General features: G+C 37.9%; 1 protein-coding gene across 1 annotated transcript; it reads left to right on the forward strand.

Moving 5' to 3' along the window:
• Positions 1–14,421: 14,421 nt before the first annotated feature.
• adra2a (adrenoceptor alpha 2A) lies at positions 14,422–18,110 on the forward strand. Its single transcript, XM_088341227.1, has one exon. The coding sequence runs from the start codon at positions 14,435–14,437 to the stop codon at positions 15,542–15,544; it is 1,110 nt and encodes a 369-aa protein (XP_088197353.1). The 5' UTR covers positions 14,422–14,434; the 3' UTR covers positions 15,545–18,110.
• The last annotated feature ends 4,223 nt before the right edge of the window (positions 18,111–22,333 follow it).

Consider the following 22,333-nt stretch of genomic DNA (forward strand, 5'->3'; position numbering starts at 1 on the left):
ATCTTTTCTACCTCGGTTGGAAAAAAAGGTTAAATCGAGCCCTGTCATGCAAGAATCTTCCATTTATTCCACTGTCTCCTTCTCTAGCCACTCATGTCAGCCCTTTGCGAACGCTTTTACTTACAAAAACTGCACTTCAAATAAGAAAAATTGTCTTGTCTAGCAGATGGTTCATCATTTTGATCATTTCAAGCTTTCTTTTCTACCTCGGTTGGAAAAAAAAGCTCAAAACGAGCCCTGACCTGTAAGAATCTTCCATTTATTCCACACTCTCCTTCTCTAGCCACTCGTGTCAGCCTTTTGCATATGCTTTTACTTCCAAAAACGGGCTTACAGCTGGGATAAATATGTATTTCTTGTTTCAAGGCACAGCATTAGTTTTTGTTTCTTTGTTTCTCCCACTGTCTCCTTCTCTAGCCACTCATGTCTCAGCCCTTTGCATACGCATTTACTTACAAACTGCAAACAAATGCACTTCAAATAAGAAAAATGGTCTTATCTAGCAGATGGATTATCATTTTGATCTTTTCTACCTCGGTTGGAAAAAAAAGCTTAAAACGAGCCCCGTCGTGCAAGAATCTTCCATTTATTCCACTGTCTCGAGTCACTTCGTTTTTTTGGATGGATTTGTCTTCAAAAACAAAGAAAAACTAAAGGTAGTTTACAAGTAGAGACACAATTAAAGAGAGATAGCAGAGGCTAAATCATTTTGTTCATTTAAAACAATATATTGAATAACACAATTTGAGAAAACGAGTAAAATATACATACATATTTGTGTGTGCAGGATGACTCTGCTTATTTTAAGCTAAATGTGATTTTACCAAGAAAACAATTGCTTGAAATGTGTAACTGAAATTGGTAATGAATGACCTATTTCCCATAATAAATCAATCAAACCTAATTGGGCATTAAGACTTCAATAAAGGCTTTTAAACACATTTATAAAGTAAAAGTAAATATACTATGTCATCTTATTCTTATAGTTGAAGTTGCTACTGTTGTAAAATAGATTCTACTGATTCAGAAATGAATTATAAATGTACTGATATTAAAAAAAAAACTACATTTCCCGTGAAGTAAATCCCTGCCCCTGTGCAACGGCACCCTCTGCTGGTCAACTTAAGGATAGGAAAAAACACGGGGGGCGTTATAGAGCAGTGTTTACCCCAGGAATTGGGACAAAAAAACTTAGTTTGAAACCCTACCTGCAGTTTAAACCGATAACTTGGAACCCAAAGCCCATCTTTTAAACGGTGTGTCTGAAACAACGATCCAAAAATAATCGGATTCCTATTGTCAAACCACAAATCATTCTTTTACTCTCAATTTTAAATCCGAATTTGAAACCCAAACCATACTCTAAAATGCTCATTCAAGACACTAAAGCTGAGTCCCAAGTTAAAGCCCTAGTTATAAACCACAGTCTCAAATTTAAAACCGTTGTGTGAAACCGAAAAACCATACTCTGAAACCAAAAATTGAAACCCTAAACCCAACATCAAATCCAGAGTCTCAAGTTTCAAACCCAAAATAAAATCAAACCTTCATTTGAGACACTTAACCCAATTCTCAATCCAAAGTCTCAGAATGGAACCCTAAACCCCACTTTAAAACCATAGTCTCAAATTTAGAAACATGATTCTAAACCAATCCCTACTTGGACACCCCTAAATCATACTCCCTTAAATCAAACCTTAACTTGAAACCCAACCTGACGTCATATGGTTAGAACCCTCATTTAAAACCAAAGCCTACTTTAAAAACCTCATTCGAACCCTAAAGCCTACGTTGAAACTTGGTCTCAAATGAAAACCCCCATATTCAAACCAAACCCAATTTTTAAACCTGAGTCTAAAGTTTAAAACCTCGAACCCTTCTTTGCAGCTCTAATTCGAAACCCGGACGCCAATTTGAACTGGCGTGTGACGTCACGGCACAATGTTTAGCCCAAAACAAGGATCCTTTCACCGCTGCCCTTTCAAACACAATGCTTAGTTTGAAACCCTACCCAGTATGAAACCCAAAAGCCCATATTTTATCGGCTGTGTTAATCTAAAAAATCAAAACCTCATTTAAAACCCAAACCCGACTATAAAACTCTATCTGCAAGTTAGAACCCAATTTAAATTTAAAACCTGACTTTGAGATCCAAATCCTCCACGAAATCTTCGATCTGTTCCCCTAAACCTGAATCCCAGGCTCACATTAAAACCTTGATTTCAAAGGATTTTTCATTGTTTTTCCCACTGTCTCCTTCTCTAGCCACTCATGTTAGCATTGAACCCCGAGTCTGAAGTTTAAGAAATGAACTTAAAAGAAAAACTTACCTTAAAACTCTGATTTGAAACCCTAAACAAGACAATGAATCCCAAGCCTCGAATTTAAAACCTTGACCTAAAACCAGAACCTACTTTCAAACCTGAATTGGTAATCCTAGGATATTGAAACCTGGGTCTCAAGTTTAAAACTCTAAGGGGGATTTAGTCTGTTTGAAACCCCGATTCGGAACCCAAACCCTATTATTTCTGGCTGAAAGTCGGGCTTTAAAGAAATGTTAGGGTTTCAGCTTCAAATCAGGCTTCTAAAGCGTTTTTAGGAGATCCCACACAGATTTCAATCTAGAAATTTGCCTTGAAATTTGGGTTTCAAGTGTTTTTTGTGATTTTTTTTTTAACTAGGATTTGGGCTTTAAATTAAGGTTGTAAAGAGTTTTCCAGGGGTGAAATGAGGATTTTGGCTGCAAATGAAGGTTTTAAAGAGTTTTTAAGGTTTCAGACTAAGATTTTGGCCTCAAATCAAGTTTTTTTTTTTTTTTTTTTTGGGTCCAAGTTCTGTTAGGGCTCTGGTTTTGGCTTGCGGTAGGGTTTTAAAGCATTATTTAGGTTTTGAACTAAATTAGAGTTTGAAAACGTTTTTGTGTTTCAAAACTAGAATTCAGCTTCAAATGAGGGTTTTGAGGTGTTTTGGGGAGTTTTCAACTCTGGTTGTAAACGGAGATTTTAAATTGGGGTTTCAAAGCGTTTTTCAGGTTTCAAACGGGGATTTCAGCCTCAAAGGTTTTCAAGGTGTTTGGTGGGTTTTGCTTTTAAACAAGGGCCTTAGCCTCATTGGGGTTTTAAGGGGTTTTGTTGGGCTTTAAAACTCTGGACTTAAACGAGGATTTTGGCTTCAAATAAAGGTCTTTCATTGTTTTTAGGGTTTTGCTTTGAAACAATCATTTTGACTTCAAATTAGGGTTTTAAAGAGTCAGGGTTTCGAACTTGATTCCTGGTCTCATATTTGGGGTTTTCCTGCATTTTACTCATATCAAGCCAAACTCTAGTTCGAAACCCTAAAACCTTTTTTTAAAACCCCAATTTGTGGCCAAAACCTTAGTTCTGAACCTTATCCATCATGCGTTATTCAGGTTTCAAACAAGGATTTCAGCCTCAGATAAAGGTTTTCGAGCTTTTTGGTGGGTTTTGCTCTTAATCTAGGGCCTTAGCCTCAAATTAAGGTCTTAAAGGGTTTTTGGAGGGTTTTGCTTTTTGCTTTCAATCATTTTGACTTCAAATTAGGGTTTTAAAGAGTCAGGGTTTCAAACTTGGTTCCTCGTTTCATATTTGGGGTTTTCCTGCAGTTTAATCATATCAAGCCAAAACTCTAGGTTGAAACCCTAAAACCTTTTTTTAAAACCCTAATTTGTGGCCAAAACCTTAGTTCTGAACCTTATCCATCATAGGAACCCTAAACTCTGTTGAAAACCCTAACTTGTAGTCCTGAATAGTTTCAAACCTTTGATTAGGAGACTAAACGCTTAGTTGTAAACCCTAATTCGAAGCCCTCAATCGACTTTAAGCCCCCGATATAGAGCCTTATTCATAGTTTCAAACCGTAACCTGATTGAGGCTGACTCAAAGAAATTAGGGTTTTAAAGAGTCAGGGTTTCGAATTCCTGGTCTCATATTTGGGGTTTTCCTGCATTTTAATCATATCAAGCCAAACTCAAAACCCTAATAAAACCTTTTTTTAAAACCCTAATTTGCAACCAAAACCTTAGTTCTGAACCTTATCCATCATAGGAACCCTAAACTCTGTTGAAAACCCAAACATGTAGTTTGAACTCCTGAATTGTTTCAAACCTTTGATTAGGAGACCAGACTTTTAGTTGTAAAACCAAATCCCAAGCCCTCGATTGACTTTTGAACCTTATTCCTCGTTTCAAACCGTAACCTGATGGAGGGCGTCTTCGCGAGCGCTCAAAGGCTGAAATTCTTGCTCCCCGAGATGAAAAACGAGCCCACTTACAGCAAATAAATGAAAGGCGGCCGCGGCCGCTATTTACGGGCGCCAATAACTTTCACTTTGCCGGCAATTTAGCGAAAGCCGCGCCTCGGCACAAACCGCGACGTTCGATTTCGCTCGCCCGGGGATCGACCGTCCGCACTCGCTCCACTTTACGGCCCGGACGATATTGAGAAACTCCTAATGTTTCATTTAGACTTTACGACATTTATTGTTTTTTCCTGGAAGAGAGATGGCGACTTGTGAGGCCTCTTCTCAAGGTTTCTCATTTTCCTCATGTTTTTGAGTTTTTCCTGACCCGCATGTTGGTTTTAGATCAGGGGATGGTCCGTAGTTTGCAATAGTTATGGTCTGTGTACCCCTTTGAGACTCCTTGTGATAAAGGACTATACAAATAAATATGGCTAATATGACTTGAGGTTTTTGAGTTTTTCCTGACCCGCATGTCGGTTTTAGATCAGGGGATAGTGTCATAATTAGTCTGTGGTCTTTGCAGCTCTTTGAGACTGTCCCTTCTCAAGGTTTCTTCATTTTCCTCATCTTGAGGTTTTTGAGTTTTTCCTTGCCCTCATGTTTGTTCCAGATCAGGGGATGGTGTCATAATAGTCTGTGGTTTGCAATCATTTGTGGTCTGTGCAGCCCTTTGAGACTCTTTGGGATTAAGGGTGTCCCAAACAAACAAGACTTGACTTGACCTAGGTTTTGAGTTTTACCTTGCCCTCATGTAGGTTTTAGATCAGGGGATGCTGTCATAATAGTCATTGATCTGTGCAGGCCTTTGAGACTCTTTGGACTTTTACGAGCTTGGGGGGGGGAACATTGTGTGTGTGTGTGTGTGGGGGGGGTTCGTGTTATTGTTAGTTATTAGAAATATTCCTAGTTGTTTCTTTGACATTCATATTTAACAGTGGCTGCCCTGTTGGTCTGGCATCTTGCTGCTACCCTTGACACCGCTTTTCCTTGGCTTGAGACAACACGGTGCCATCTCGTGCTTCTATATGACACAAAGTCGTTTTTAAGTATTACGATTACATTTTTGTAGTTCGACTATAGTATTTTGTAGCATTTCTGTGGTATTTTAGTATCCTTTTTGTGGTATTCCCAAAGTTGTATTACTGTAGTTTTGTTATTGTAATTGTATTTTGGTACCAGTGTATTATTTTCTTATTTTTAACTTAAAAGGACGGTGTGTCATGTTTAGTGCCCCCTAGTGGCAAAAATCCTTTATTTTAGTGCTCATATATTACATAATGTCATTTTAAAGTATTTTGATAGTATTTTTGTAGTATTACGATAGTATTTTGTTGCATTTCTGTGGTATATTAGTATCGTTTTTGTGGTACTCCCAAAGTTGTATTACTGTAGTTTTGTTATTGTAGTTGTATTTTGGTACAATCATGTTATTTTTATTATTTTTAACTTAAAAGGACAGTGTGTCATCTTTAGTGCCCCCTAGTGGCAAAATACTTTATTCTAGTGCTTATATATTACACAATGTCATTTCAGAGTATTATGATAGTATTTTTGTAGTATACTGTCGCATTTCTGTCTTATTTTAATATAGTTTTTGTACTTCCTTGTAGTTGTATTTTTGTAGTATTCTGAAGTAGTATTTTTGTAGTATTATTACTATGAATTAATTATTGTAGTGTAGTTTTGTATTTAATATTACTGTCATATTTTGAGTTAAAGGGACAGTGTGTTATATTGGGGGCCACCTAGTGGTACAAGAAAACCAAATATTGATTTGAATACTAGGAAAAATGCATCAAGTATTGTAGAGATTTTGATTTTTCCAAGTATTCATTTGTATTTCTTTTACATAGCACCATCCATACCTAGCAGTCGCCGCTATCTTTGTCCGACATCTTGCTGCTACGCTCTGCTCTGTTATCGTTCGTGTTATTGTTTCATTTATTTTCGTTCTTTTCCTCCAAACGTCATCAATAATTCTAAATAGCAAAAAAGGATCGAATTCCGGTCTTCCTTCATCTCTGTATTTATTTTGAAAATCCAGAGTAAAAAACCGGAAGTGATTCACGTTGCTTGACGACGAATGAAAATGCTTGACCGGGGGTTGCTAGGCAACCAGCACTGTAGAAAAAAATGCAGCGAGGCCTCTTAAAAAATGTCTCTTTAATCTGCAGTTTTAAAAAATATATATTTTAAATTTTTAAATTCGGGTAAAATAAGAAGACATTTTCCCCACCACCAGCAGCAGCAAAGCTTGAATTTTGTCTTTTAAATATAGAGTTGTATTTGTTTACGCAAACAAAAAAGAATACTTCAAGAATTGCGTTTATTTAAGCAATACAAAGCACTTTTCATTCATTTCACTTGAAGTTGGTTGCAGTAAAAATACGAATCACAAATACAAATATCAATATATTACTTTTGTCATATTTTATCTCAGTATTGTTGCAAAAATGACATATTTTTCTTTGATATCTGAGGTTTTCTTCATGATTTTTGTTTGTTTTTCACAGTTTCGCCATTTTGTAATGTCTCAAGAATATTTCCATTCAATATGTCGCTTATGTTGCCTTTTTGTAACAACACCACAGTTTTGGTTCAATTCGAGTCAATTCGTCATATTTTTTCAGTCAGAGGCGGTGTGTATTATTTAGCACCACCTAGTGGTCAAGAAAACGCTCGCAATAGATAAACTGCCTTTTTTTTTTCTCCTTCATTTTTTTTTCTTGGTAATGGCTCATTTCTCGTGAATTAGCAATATTTTTTTCTCTTAAATCTCTTCAAAGTTTTTGTTATTTTGTTAGATTTTATTCACGCTTTTTAGAAATATCATGAAAATACTACAGTGGAAATTCTACTACAGAAATATACACTAAAGATACCACTATCGTTATACTGTGATACAAAACACCAAATATTAGGATTGAAATACTACGGATACGCTACAAAAAATCTACGATGGAAATACAAGAATACGACATATATCTAACAAAAAGTGTACAATGGAAATACTGGAAAACTGCAACAAATGTACAATACAAATTGTACTATGAAGTTGCTACAAAGATACGGTAACACTACAAAAATGCTACAATGGATTTACTATAAAAATACTACTGCACAAATACTAAAAAATTAAAACCACAGTAATGCAACAAAATACTACAGAAATGCTGCAAAAATCGTTTGCAGAAATAATACAAAAATACTATTGCGGCATTACTACAAAATTACAAATATAATACAAAAACTCTACAATGAAAATACTAGAAAACTACAACTGAAATCCCACAAAAGTAATAGAGATGTAAAACATTAAATTACAAAAAGAAACTACATAAACACTACCAGAATACAACTGCAGAAATACTACAAAAATAAAAAAAATCTGACTGCAGAAATATAAGGAAATACTATTGCGGCATTACTACAAAACTACTACACATATAATACAAAGATTCTACAATGAAAATACTTGAAAACTACAACAGAAACACTACAAAGAGTCATCATATGACAACAACAAAAACTACTGAAACACTAGAAAATACTCCAAAAAAATTCAAAAATCTGACTGCAGAAATATACCAAAATACTATTGCAGCATTACTACAAAACTACGACAGATACGATACAAAAGCTCTGTAATGAAAATACTGGAAAACTACAACTAAAATACTTCAAAACTACTAGAGATATAAAATGAAAGAAATCATAACAAAAAACGACAGAAACACTAGAAAATATTATGGATTTTCTACCAAAATACTACTGCAGAAATACTACAAAAAAATCCCCAAATCTGACTGCAGAAATATAAAATACTACAGATATAAAACTACTAGAAAACCACAACAGAAATACTACAAAGTACTAGAGATATAAAACGAAAATGAAAAAAATACTACAGAAACGGTAGAAAATACCACAAATAATCCAAAAATCTGACTGCAGAAATATACAAAAAATACTATCGCCGCTTTACTACAAAACTGCTACAGATATAATACAAAAACTCTACAATAAAACTACTAGAAAACCACAACAGAAATACTACAAAAGTACTAGAGATATACAACAAAAATCATCGTATGACAAAAATATGACAGAAACACTAGAAAAATACTATGGATTTGCTACCAAAATACGAATGTAGAAATACTACAAAAAATACAAAAATCTGACTGCAGAAAAATACAAAAATATGATTGCAGCATGACTACAAAACTTCTATGGATATAATACAAAAACTCTACAATCAAACTACTAGAAAACCACAACAGAAAGACTACAAAAGTACTAGAGATTTAAAACGAAAAACCCTCATTTGACAAAAATACGACAGAAACACTAGAAAATTACTCTGGATTTACTACCAAAATACTATTGCAGAAATACTACAAAAAAATCCCCAAATCTGACTGCAGAAAAATATAGAAATACTATTGCTGCATTAGTACAAAACTACTACATATATAATAGAAAAACTCTACAATCAAACTACAGAAACACTAGAAAATATTATGGATTTACTACTATAACGCTACTGCTGAAATACTATAAAAATACAAAAATACTATTGCAGCATTACTACAAGAACTACTACACTTATAATACAGAAATTCTACAATGAAAGTACTATAAAACTACAACAGAAATACGACAACAGTACTAGAGATATAAAACGAAAAATCATCATATGACAAAAATACTACAGAAACACTATAAAAATACTATGGATTTACTGCCAAAATACTACAATAAAAAATACTACTTGCAGTTATAAATGTTCCACTTTCAAATAGATATAAACATCTTATTCTCCAAAAGCGAGCGGGGAATTTTCTAATCTCTCCTCTGGGAGGGAAAATACATGTAGTGGAGCACGTACTCAGTACTTCTTGGAAAAGCCCGAAAACTTCATTGTTTACCCATCGCTTTTAGTATTATTTTGAAATCCAGAATCCAGAGTTGGGCGTTTCCCAGGCAACGCAAACTTCAGAAAAAGAAAAAGCAGATTCTTAAAGGGGCAGTGTGTCATATCCGGAGCCTCCTGGGGGTGCCAAAAATACATGAACGGTCATATCAACGTTCTTTTTTAGAAATATTTCTAGTTTTTTCTTTAAAATCCATATTTAACAGTGGCTGCCCTGTTGGTCTGGCATCTTGCTGCTACGCTTTACTCTTTGGCCACTGCTTTTCCTTGGCTAGAGACAACACAGTGCCATCTCTTGCTTCTATACGACACAATATCGTTTTCAAGTATTACGATAACATTTTTTAGTATTTTGTAGCATTTCTGTGGTATTTTAGTATTGTTTTTGAGTACTAGTGTGTTTGTTATTGTGGTGTTTTGTAGTTGTATTTTGGGACCATAGTATTATTTTCTTATTTTTAACTTAAAAGGACCGTGTGTCATGTTTAGTGCCCCCTAGTGACGCAAAAAAGCCACTTCATTCAGTAAAAAGAATAAATACTGATTGAAAACCTAGCCAGAAATGCATGAACTACCTTACTAATTCTTATTTCCATAAATATTGAGAAATGTGTATTTGTTGTACATATCAGAATCCCTCCCTAGTCGTCACTGCCATCTTTGTCTTGCATCTTGCTGCTACGCTGTGCTCATTTGGCACTGCTTTTTCTTCGCATTAGACAATACAGTGCCATCTCCTGCTCATATATTACACAATGTCATTTTAAAGTTTTACAATAGTATTTTTGTAGTATTACGATATTGTCGTGTGTATTTGTATAGCCCTTGATGACTACAGTAATACTAGGTTCCCGGATCCCTTAACCGCCTGGGCACCACTTCCTGCAGTGTGTCTTGGGCACGCACAGCCTGGCGGCGCCCATCCTTCTTCCCCGGGCCGGTTTTCGGTCGCGGTTTGCTCCCCCCGCGTGACACCGCCGCTACCGGGTTTTCTATTGTTACCGGTAGAGGGAGAAGCTTCCTGATCTGACCGAGATACAGCACCTTCATCATCTGGTCGCCGTTCCGTTGTAAAGCGTCGACTCGCTCTTCAGCGTCGACGGCCAGCGATTGTGTGACGATACTTTAGGATTCCGGTATTCGGACGACGTTACGGATGACGCGTTTCGACGGGTCGTTTGTTATTGTATCCGATTACATTTTTAAAGTCATCCTCCCAACCAGAGCCAACCCAAGAGATGAGCGAGCTAACCGGCTGTTTACAGCCCTACGACCACTAGGAGGCTCCCAAGAGCACTTATATATATGTACTGTAGATCATTGAGATGTTTTTTTTAATACATAAATATGACAAAAATACGACTGAAATACTGCTTTGGAAATACATCAAAATACTTCTACATAAATATAACTACAAAATACAAAACACTATAAGAGAACTGTCTTCAGAAATACTATTGAAGTATTATAACAGAAATACTGCATAAACACAACTACAGCAGTACTAGAAAAAAATATATGTTGATACAACAAAGACTTTACAAAAACAAAACCACATCAATACTGTACTACGAAAATACTATACAATTGTATACAACAACAAATTCGACTATGCAAAGACTACAAAATATGACAGAAATACTTCAAAAATACTGAAAAATACAGTGATACTAAAAAAATTCCAAAATCATAAAATGACTCTAATATTACAGATATGCAACAAATATTTGGTAATATACGACCAAAATACTACAAGACACAACAAATACTGAAAATTCTTCATTAATACTACAAAAATACTAAAAGCAAAAATACTACTATAATAATAGTAAAATATGACAGTTATACAACAGAAATTCTATAGAAATAAAACAAAAATGCTACTATAGATATACTACAAAATATGACAGATATACTACAGTAATACTCCCAAGTTACTAAAATCACAAAAATTGACGATACTACTACTGAAATACAACAGTTATACAACATAAATGTTATAGAAATAAAATAAAAATGCTACTATATACTACAAAATATGACAGATATACTACAGTAATACTCCCAAGTTACTAAAATCCTAAAACTACTGTAATGCAACAAAAAACGACAGATATACAACAGCAATTTTATAAAATATGACTATGAAAATACTACGAAAAATAAACGACTACAGAAATGCTACAAAAATAAAAGTAAAGTTGTACAACTAGAAAAAAAACCTTGAGTTTCACTCAAATATTCGAATATTCGAATGACTGGAAGGGACAAAGATCGTCAGTCAGCTCGAGATGAGTCTCTCCCTCCCACCTGAGTTTCCTCCTTCGCCTTTCCGATCCGCGTCCAAGGCGCGCGCCCGCGCGTCCCTCGAATCCGGCGCGCCCCCGCGCCTATAAAACCAGCGCCTGTCCCTCATCCAGCCCAGTCGGAGATCGACCAGCAACTACTTCGCCTCCCCGTCGCCGTTCCAACGCGCTTCGGTTCCGATCTCGATCGGATTCGGATCATGAGCCGCGCGCCGGCGGCACCACGCAGAAAGCGCACCTGTTCGGTACCGGGTTCGAATCCAGGTTGGGATCTGGTCGGTTTCCCGATGATCCGGTTGAAGAATTCGCACCAGGAGGGGTCAGCGTTGCCTCGGGTAACGTCATTTTAGCATTTTTTCGAGCGCTCGTGACGTCATAGGCGAGGAGGAGAGTTTGGAGTCGCTCAGTGACGTCACACGGAGTCAATATTTGTTTTCTTTTTTGTTATTGATAAGAACGCGGTGGACGTTTTAGGGGTTTGAAGGGTTTTCAGGCTTTCCAAGGAGGTTTTGAAACTTGGGTGTTGGCTTCATAACAGGGGTTTAAAACCTCAGGTTTGGGGGTTAAACTAGGGCTTCAAAGCACTTTTAGGGTTCGCACCTCGCTTTTTAGATTTGCGTTTTCAAACTAGGGTTTTAAGGGTTTTCGTCTTTCCAAACAAGGGTTGAAACCTAGGGTTTCGCCGTTAAACTAGGGCTTTAAAATAGGGCTCAATTTCCCTACGGGGATGAATAAAGTATCTAGCTATCTATGAATGAATGAATGAAAAGTTTTATTTCGAACATTAAAATAAAAACAGGACAAAAACAATGAGTCAACGACAAAATAATGTCACTTAACATGTTTGAAAATCTAGATCTAGACATCTATCTTTTTAGACATCTCTATCTATCTATCTATATCTAGACATGCATACATGCATACTAGGGCTTTGAAGCACCTTTAAGGGTTCCCAATCAGGGTTTAAAACTGGAGCTAGGGTTTAAAGCTAGGGTGTTGGATTCATAGTAGGGGTTAAAAGCATTTTAGGGTTTCCATCTAGGGTTTAAGATTTGGGTTTGGGTGGCTTTAAAGCACTTTTAGCGTTCCAGCCTTGCTTTTCAGATTTGCGTTTTGGCATCAAACTAGGGTTTTAAGGGGTTTTCATGTTTCCAAACAAAGGGTTTAAACCTAGGGTTTTGGCGTTGAACTAGGTCTTTAAGCTAGGGCTTTAAACTAGGGCTTTAAAGCACTTTGAAGGGTTCCCAATCAGGGTTTTAAACTGCAGCTAGGGTTTAAAGCTAGGATGTTGGATTCATAATAGGGGTTAAAAGCATTTTAGGGTTTCCGCCTAGGGTTTAAGATTTGGGTTTGGGTGGCTTTAAAGCACTCTCAGGGTTTCCAATTAGGGTTTGGTTTAAAAGCTAGGGGTTAAAGCATTTTTAAGGGTTTGCAATCAGGGTTTAAAACTGCAACAAGGGTTTAAAGTTAGGTTGGTCGCCTTATAATAGGATGTTAAAGTATTTTAGGGTTCGCAACTGGGGTTGTAAACTAGGGTTTTGAGGTTAAACATGGGTTTTAAAGTCTTCCCAAATAGGGTTTCCAAGTAGGGCTAGGGTAAAATAGGGCTGATGCTAGGGCAGGGGTATCCAGCATGGTATCTTCCCTAAGGATGAGTAGCGGGCAGACCGGTTCTGAAAGGCGTTGGGATTTTCTAGTAAAATCATGAAATGCTTCAAAACACAAATTTAAAGCTTATACAAAATAGTTTAAAACCCTAGTTAGAACCTTCAAACACGTTAAAACCCTAACTTGATGCTAAAATGGGCTAGGGTTTCGCCTTGAATCCAGGGACTTGGAAGTGTTATTGGGAATATCCGACAGGATTTCTGCTTCGTATTTGGGTTTTTAACCGTTTTTAGGGTTTCCGACTAGGCTTTGAAAATAAAACCAGGGTTTTAAGCTCGGGTTTTGTCTTCATTATAGGGTTTCCAACTAAGTGACGGAATAATTAAGAATCACTGGTTTAGGGTCCGGGCTGACACTAGGGCCTGAAATCTGTGTTTGAAAGCCTTTTTTAGGGTTGAATTTGTCTTTGAGCTTCAAATTTTGAGTTGAATGCGGTTTATAGGGTTCCCAACGAGGCTTTCAGCTCGGGTATGAAAGTGTTTTAAGGGTTTCCAAGTAGGGTTCCCGCTCGAGCACACTTTATCAGATATTTTCTTTTTTAACAAAAAAAAACAAAAACGAAAAAGTGGGTGAGCAAAATGCTTTACTTTCAGTGCAGCAAACTCTGTCCAGACGTTCAGTAAGGCTCTCTGAATGATTCAATGTTGATCTAAATGACTTACAATGATCAATGGAATCCACCTGTGTGGAATAAATTCTCTGCACTGTGATGGTCTCAGAGGTCTGTTTAAAGCGCAGAGAGCATCATGAAGAACGAGGAACACACCAGGCAGGTCCGAGATACTGTTGTGAAATGCCGGTCTTCTAATGATCGCAAGAGCCAAGAATCTAGAATCATTGAATCTAGTCTGAAAACACACTTTGATTCTATAATGATGTTTACATTTTGTTGTGAGCTTGATTTTCGTGTCTGTGCATCCCTATGAGACTTGACCAAGTTGGATTTAAAAATAGGCTTTGCAGACCAACTATGGTTTTAAAGCATTTTTGCAGATTCCAACTAGGCCTTAGGACTAAGGTTTGAAGGAGTCTTTGAGTTTCCAACAAGGATTGAAAGCTAGGGGTTTTAAATTTGGGTGGCGATGACCCTGGGGAAGAACCTGTTGGTCCTTGATCCAAAAGGACCCGTAGCGCCTACCAGAAACGGGAACGAGGCGGGGTCCGGGACACCGTCGGCAAGTCTCTGACGATCCCGATTTGTATTTACAGGCGGAGCAAACTCCGTCCCGGCGGGATTGAGCGCTTCCTCCGGCATCCCGCCCCCATGGGTTCGGAAAACGCCAGCAACCAGACCCTCGGCGGCCCCCAGCCCCTCGGCCCTCGGGCGGCGCTCCCGCTCACGGCGCTGGTCAGCACCATCATCCTGCTCACCGTCTTCGGCAACGTCCTGGTGATCATCGCCGTCTTCACCAGTCGGGCCTTGCGGGCCCCGCAGAACCTCTTCCTGGTCTCCTTGGCGTCGGCGGACATTTTGGTGGCCACGCTGGTGATGCCCTTCTCCCTGGCCAACGAGATCATGGGCTACTGGTACTTCGGCGAGGTGTGGTGCGAGATCTACCTGGCCTTGGACGTCCTGTTCTGCACCGCCTCCATCGCCCACCTGTGCGCCATCAGCCTGGACCGCTACTGGTCCATCACCAAAGCCGTGGAGTACAACCTGAAACGGACGCCCCGGCGCATCAAATGCATCATCGTGATCGTCTGGGTACTGGCCGCCGTCATCTCCTTCCCGCCGCTCATCACCGCGGAGAAGGAGAACGCCGGGGCCGATCCCGTCTGCCAGATCAACAACGATCGCTGGTACGTCATCGCCTCCTGCATCGGATCCTTCTTCCTGCCTTGCGTCATCATGGTCCTGGTTTACGTCCGCATCTACCAGATCGCCAAGAAGAGGACCAGGGCGCCCCCTGGCGAGCGCAGGCCCAAGTGCGACAACGAGGACATCCAGTTGAGGAACGTCAACGGCGCGGTGGACGCCGAGGAATCCACATCTTCCGACCATAAAGTGGACAACCCCTGCCGGGGCAAGAGGAAGACGAACAAGGGGCGGGGCAAAGTCAAACCGGGCGGGGAGACGGGCAAAAAGACGGCCGGTCGTTGGAAAGGCCGTCAGAATCGAGAGAAACGCTTCACCTTCGTCCTGGCGGTGGTGATCGGCGTTTTCGTGGCCTGCTGGCTGCCCTTCTTCTTCACCTACATGCTAATGACGCTGTGCCGAGGCTGCGCCGTGCCCGACACGCTCTTCAAGTTCTTCTTCTGGTTCGGCTATTGCAACAGCGCCCTCAACCCCATCATCTACACCATCTTCAACAACGACTTCAGGAGGTCCTTCAAGAAGATCCTCTGCAAGAGGGACAACAGGCGCTGCGCCTGAAACTGGAAATACCCGACTGCTCCTGGGGGTGGGGCGTTGTGGGCGGACTGAGATAAGCCCTCGTGGGGAAATGACTCTTTAAAGCTTTAACTCCGAGTTAATTCCGAGTCGAAGCCTTTACCCTCGCTCCACTTCATCCCGTGAAGATTAAATATCATTGTTAAAGTGTTCATTGCTTTCTGAAGTGGAAGATTTCCTCCTTTTTCCAGAATTCTCTTTATACTATCTACATTGAAATGAGTCTTTTCAAAAGTTGAAGCTTTAACTCCGAGTTAATTATGAGTCGAAGCCTTTACCCTCGTTAGACTTCATCCTATGGAGATTAAACATCATCGTCAAAGTGTGTTTTCTGAAGTTGAAGATTTCCTTCTGACAACATTTATCTAGAATTCTCTTGATACTGTCCACATTGGAATGTGTTTTCAAAGTGTCAATATCAAAAGTTAAAGCTTTAACTCTGAGTTAATTATGAGTCGAAGCCTTTACCCTCGCTCGACTTCATCCTACTGAGATTAAATATCATCGTCAAAGTGTGTTTTCTGAAGTTGAAGATTTCCTTCTGCCAACATTTATCTAGAATTCTCTTTGTACCATCCATTGTAATGTGATTTCAAAGTGTCAAAATGAGTCTTTTCAAAAGTTAAAGCTTTAACTCTCAGTTAATTCCATGTCCAAGCCTTTACCCTCGCTCGACTTCATTCTATGGAGATTAAACATCGTCGTTAAAGGTGTGCTTTCAGAAGTTGGAGATATCCTTCAGACATTTATCTAGAATTCTCTTACTGCTGTCCACATTGAAATGTGTTTTCAAAGTGTCAAAATCGAAAGTTAAAGCTTTAACTCTGAGTTAACTCAGAGTCGAAGCCTTTACCCTCGCTGGTCTTCATCCCACGGAGATTAAATATCATCGTTAAAGTGTTCAGTGCTTTCTGAAGTTGAAGATTTCTTTCATACAACATTTATCTACAATTCTCTTTATACTGTCCACATTGAAATGTGTTTTAAGAGTGTCAAAATCAAAAGTTAAAGCTTTAACTCAGAGTCAAAGCCTTTACCTTCGCTCAACTTCATCTTATGGTGATTAAGTATCATGTCCATATTGAAATGTGTCTTTTCAAAAGTTAAAGCTTTAACTCGGAGTTAATTGTGAAGTCGAGCATTGATCTAGATTTAATTCCAGCTATGTTGTGGAGATGAATGTTTTTTTTTTTTGAATGGCTTGAAATGTATACCATCAAAATGTAAAACCTTACAGCTGAGTTAATTGTGAGTTAAAGAGCCTTAACAATGAGTGAATTCTAAATGAAGTCTTTGGTCCACACTATGGAGATTCAATTCACTTTTTAACGCACCCGTTTGAACCCATTAGAAAAGCAACGCTTATTCTCAATGAATTCTGAGTTAAAGCATTAATCCTGAATGAATTCTCAAGACATATTACGTGCTTTCAAAACGTAAAGCTTTAACTTTGAGTTAATTGTGAGGTAGAGCATTGATCTCGATTTAATTCCAGCTACGTCATGGAGATAAATGTTTTTTTTGAAAGGCTTGAAATGTGTACCATCAAAATGTAAAGTGTTACAGCTGAGTTAATTGTGAGTTAAAGAGCCTTAACAATGAGTGAATTCTAAATGAAAGTTTTGGTCCACACTATGGAGATTCAATTCACTTTTTAACGCACTCGTTTGAACCCATTAGAAAAGCAAAGCTCATTCTAAATGAATTCTGAGTTAAAGCATTAATCCTGAATGAATTCTCAAGACATATTGCATGCTTTCAAAAGGTAAAGCTTTAACTCTGTGTTCATTCCAATTTAGCTCCGATTACAATATGGAGAATAAACATGGAACATCATTTCTATTTTTAGGGTGTAAATTGAGGCATTAATCGCGATTTAACTGCATGCCGAAAGAAAGCTTAACTGTTGAATCATCTTAGAAGGAGCGTTAACACTGAGTTAAAGCTTTAACTCTGTGTTCATTCCAATTTAGCTCCAATTACCATATGGAGAATAAATACGGAACATAATTGTAAATTGAGTTATTCATCGGGATTTAATTGAATGCTAAAAGAAAGCGTAATTGTTGAATCATCTTCGAAGCAGAGCCTTAACACCGAGTTAAAGCTTTAACTCCAGAGTGTCTTATGAAGAAGTTGTCGGAAATCTGAACCATCGCAATGAACATTTCAATCTGTATTCAGAACTATATTGTTTTTAGAAGCCTTGTTTTATCCTCCATTTTCTTTTTGACTGGGGGAGGTTGTTGTCCCCGCCCCTACATGACTAGCCCCGCCCTTAAATGACTAGCCCCGCCCCCTTATCTCCAGGGGAGACCTTGTAAATCTCATTGGTAAGGTTTTATTTTTGGTCGGCGTTTTTTAATCCTGGAAAGTGGTGGGATTTTCTGGAGTATATGTCTTCTGTGTCTGTCTGGTGACATTCTGAATAAAATCTATTCCCTGGAATCCGTCCCTTTTTCTCCGGATGAAGAATCGATGTCGAGAAAATAAAGCCGGGTGACCTTTACTGGAAATTCGATCGGAGACTTTCTAGGAATATTGTCCGTCCCCCGTCGGATCCCGTTCAAAAATCCACTCCGTTATCATTGATGACAAGAAGAGGGAGGAGCATTGTTTATCGTGGAACAACAGCTGGAGAAACAGCTCATAAAAGACCGTCCGATATTAAAGGGAAAGCGTGTCAATAAGGAAAAAAAAACATTGATTTAGCGTGTGTTCCTTTTTTAACAAATGGGCCCAAGTCAAGAAATGTCTATTTGGAATGACAAGAAGAAAAGAAAACGGAGAGCAGGGCAATAAGAGGATACGAGAAGAAAAAGAGAAAGCGGGAAAAAAAAAGAAAAGTGTGTAAAAAATAGGAAATGAGGGGAAAAGGGAAGAAACAAAATTGAAAGGCAAAACAGAAAAAAATAATTTTAAAAAGGAGAAATAGAGAAACCGAAAAGAAAAAAAGTAAAAAAAGAAATTCACAATGTGAAGAGGGAAAGGGAAAAAAGGATAAAAGGGGGGGAAAATGAGACTTAGATAAAAAAGGAAGAAAATATAGAAGAAAGGGTAAAAAAAAAAGAGAACATTTTAAGGAAGAGAAAAATAGAGAGAAAAGGTGAAAGGAGAAATGGATATAGAAGGGCAGCATAAAAAGAGGGTAATTAAGGAAACAAGAGTAAGACAAAGAAAAAAGAACCAAAAAAGAGAATAGTTAAAAAATGGTAAATAGGGGAAAGAAACAAGAAAAAGGATAAAGAGGTTAAAAAGAAGGGAAAATGGGAAAAGAAAAAGGAGAAAAGAGGGGGAAAAGAGAATAAAACAAGAAAAATGAGAAAAACAATATTAAAGGGGGAAAAAGAGGAAAAGGTCAAAAACAAGAAAAACGTGAACCAAGGGAAAAAGAAAAGGAAAAAGCCAAAAAAGAATAAAGAAAACCAAAGAAAAAAGTAATCAATCACAAAAAGGAAAAAAGAAAAATATCTGGAAAATGGGAAAAATGGGAACTATGGGAAAAGGAGAAAAAACAGAAAGGAAGAAAAAAGAGTAAAAAAGAAAATTGAAAACAATAAATAAAATGGGTAAAAAAGGAAAATAGAGGGGAAGAGAGAAAAAGCACAAAAAAGGAGAAAAGAAAAAAAGGAAAAGTATAAAATGGTAAAAAAGGGAAATATGGCCAAAAGGAAGGCAAACATAAAGAAGAATTCCATTCAATGTGAAAAAAAAACATTCGGATAGATAATAAATACAAGACTTGCCTAAGTAAGAAATGATAATCAGCAGCCTCTTAATTTCAAAATAAAAGTGAAGGTATACAATCAACTTTTTGTCTCTTTTTTTATTTTGGAAAGAGATTTTTTGTTTTTGGAAGAAGCCGGTCGGACCAGAATGGGACGGCCCGATTCCCGTCGAGCGTAAAGAGACGCCTGCTGGTGCAAACAAACCTGCTGCCCAGAAAATAGGACCGGGGCTTGCGAAACTCTTCGGCCCCCTTGAATTTTGTCACCTTTTGCCACATTTCAGACTTCAAGATCTAAAAGTGTCATTTCTTCTGAAGCATCAACAATATGTGGGACACAAAGATGAAGTTGAACCCATTTTATTGGATATTTTAAAAAAATTTAACAAAACAAAAAAAAAAAAAGTGGGTGTGCAAAATGATTCAGCCCCGTCGACTTAATACTGTGTAGCGCCACCTTTTGCTGCAATGACAGCTGCAAGTCGCTCTATCCGTTATGCACATGGAGAAACTGATCTTTTGGCCCATTCCTCCTTGCAAATACAGCTCAAGCTCAGTGAGGTTGGATGGAACAGCAGTTCTTTCCACAGATTGTCAATTAGATTGAAGTCTGGACTTCGTCTTGGACATTCTAACGCCTTGATATGTTTTTGGTGAGCCGTTCCATTGTTGGAAGACAAATCTCCGTCCTAGTCTCAGGTCTTTTGCAGACTCCGTCAGGTTTTCTTCCAGAATTTGGCTCCATCCATCTTCCTATCGATTTTAACCATCTTCCCTGTCCCTGCTGAAGAAAAGCAGGCCCAAACCATGATGCTGCCACCACCATGTTTGACAGTGGTGATGAGCTGTGCTGCTTCTACGCATTGTTGCCAAAAAGTTGGATTTTGGTCTCATCTGACCAGAGCACCTTCTTTCACATGTTTGGAGTGTCTCCCAATTGGCTTGTGGCAAACTTTAAACCACACTTTTTATGGATATCGTCCTTCTTGCCACTCTTCCATTAAGGCCAGATTTGTGCAGTATACAACCGATTGTTGTCTGATCAGTTTTCTCCTCATATGAGCTGAAAGTTTGGGGGGACAGCCCCATCTTGGTAGTTTTGCAGTGGTCTGATATTCCTTCCGTTTCAATATTATAGAACAGTATCTCGGACCTGCCTGGTGTGTGCCTCGTTCTTCGTGATGCTCTCTGCGCTTTAAACAGACCCCTGAGACAATCACAGTAGAGGTGCATTTATACAAAGACAGGTGAATTCCATTGATCATCGTTAGTCATTTAGATCGACATTGAATCATTCAGAGATCCTGATTGAACTTCTGGACAGAGATTGCTGCACTGAAAGTAAAGGGGCTGAATCATTTTGCACACCCGCTTTTTCACGTTTTTTTTGTTAAAAAAGTTTGAAATATCGTGAAACAAAAGGCTGATAATGGGCAGGATTTGTCAGTGTGGGGCGGGGTCAGAATCAAAGGCGCTTGGACGAAGACACAAGAAGGGAGGAGGAGGCAAAATCTGGGGCTCAAGGAGAAGATCACCATTTTGAAAAAAATCCAGCAATAGCGGGGCAAAAGGCTGATGTCAAGGTGGGATTTGTCAAAGAGAGGTAGGGTCAGCATCTGAATCAAAGGCGCTCACATGGGCCGTCAAAGAGTAAGCAGTTTTGGTCTTTTTCCAAAAAATGCCTTTTTTTATTCAACATTTTAAACATAGTAACCCTTTTGTGTTTTTTTCCGAAATTTCGACATAGTATCCATTTTGTGTTTTTTTTCAAAATTTTTGACCTAACCCTAACCCTAAACCTAAATCTAAACCATAAACCCTAACCCTAACCCTAACCCTAACCCTAACGCTAACCCTAACCCTAACCCTTATGCCTTTTTTTCCAACATTTTCCACATAGGAACCCCTTTATTGTTTTTTCCGAAATTTGGACATAGTAACCATTTTGAGTTTTTTCGACAATTTTGACATAGTAACCCCTGTGTGTTTTTTCTAATGTTTTATGTTTTTTCATAATTTCCGACAATAGTTTTTTTCGACAATTTTGACATTGTAACCCCTTTGTGTTTTTTCCAAAATTTCGTCATAGTAACCCTTTTATTGTTTTTTCTAAACTATCGACATACTAAACCCTTTGTGTTTTTCAACATTTTCGACATAGTAACCCCCGTTGTGGTTTTTCAAAATTTTCAACATAGTAATCATTTTGAGTTTTTTCAACATTTTCGACATAGTAACCCCTTTGTGTTTTTTCGAAATTTTCGACATAGTAACCCCTTTGTGTTTTTTCGACATTTTCGACATAGTAACCCCTTTGTGTTTTTTTTTTTTAACATTTCGTGTTTTTTCATAATTTTAACATACTAGCCCCTTTGTGTTTTTTCGACAATTTTGACATAGTAACCCCTTTGTGTTTTTTCTAATGTTTTATGTTTTTTCATAATTTCCGACAATAGTTTTTTTCAACAATTTTAACATAGTAACCCCTTTGTGTTTTTTTCCAAATTTTCGTCATAGTAACCCTTTTATTGTTTTTTCTAAACTATCGACATACTAAACCCTTTGTGTTTTTCAACATTTTCGACATAGTAACCCCCGTTGTGGTTTTTCAAAATTTTCAACATAGTAATCATTTTGAGTTTTTTCAAAATTTTCGACATAGTAACCCCTTTGTGTTTTTTCGAAATTTTCGACATAGTAACCCCTTTGTGTTTTTTCGACATTTTCGACATAGTAACCCCTTGGTGTTTTTTTTTTTTTAACATTTTGTGTTTTTTCATAATTTTAACATACTAACCCCTTTGTGTTTTTTCGACAATTTTGACATAGTAACCCCTTTGTGTTTTTTCTAATGTTTTATGTTTTTTCATAATTTCCGACAATAGTTTTTTTCAACAATTTTAACATAGTAACCCCTTTGTGTTTTTTTCCAAATTTTCGTCATAGTAACCCTTTTATTGTTTTTTCTAAACTATCGACATACTAAACCCTTTGTGTTTTTCAACATTTTCGACATAGTAACCCCTTTGTGTTTTTTTTTTTTA

This window comes from Urocampus carinirostris, chromosome 8 (genome assembly GCF_059441175.1).
Source record: "Urocampus carinirostris isolate Australia breed hairy pipefish chromosome 8, RoL_Ucar_1.0, whole genome shotgun sequence".
Classification (NCBI taxonomy): domain Eukaryota; kingdom Metazoa; phylum Chordata; class Actinopteri; order Syngnathiformes; family Syngnathidae; genus Urocampus; species Urocampus carinirostris.

Bases quoted from the DNA above. Each gene is read 5' to 3' on its own strand.
- adra2a (XM_088341227.1), top strand. From the start codon at position 14,435: ATGGGTTCGGAAAACGCCAGCAACCAGACCCTCGGCGGCCCCCAGCCC.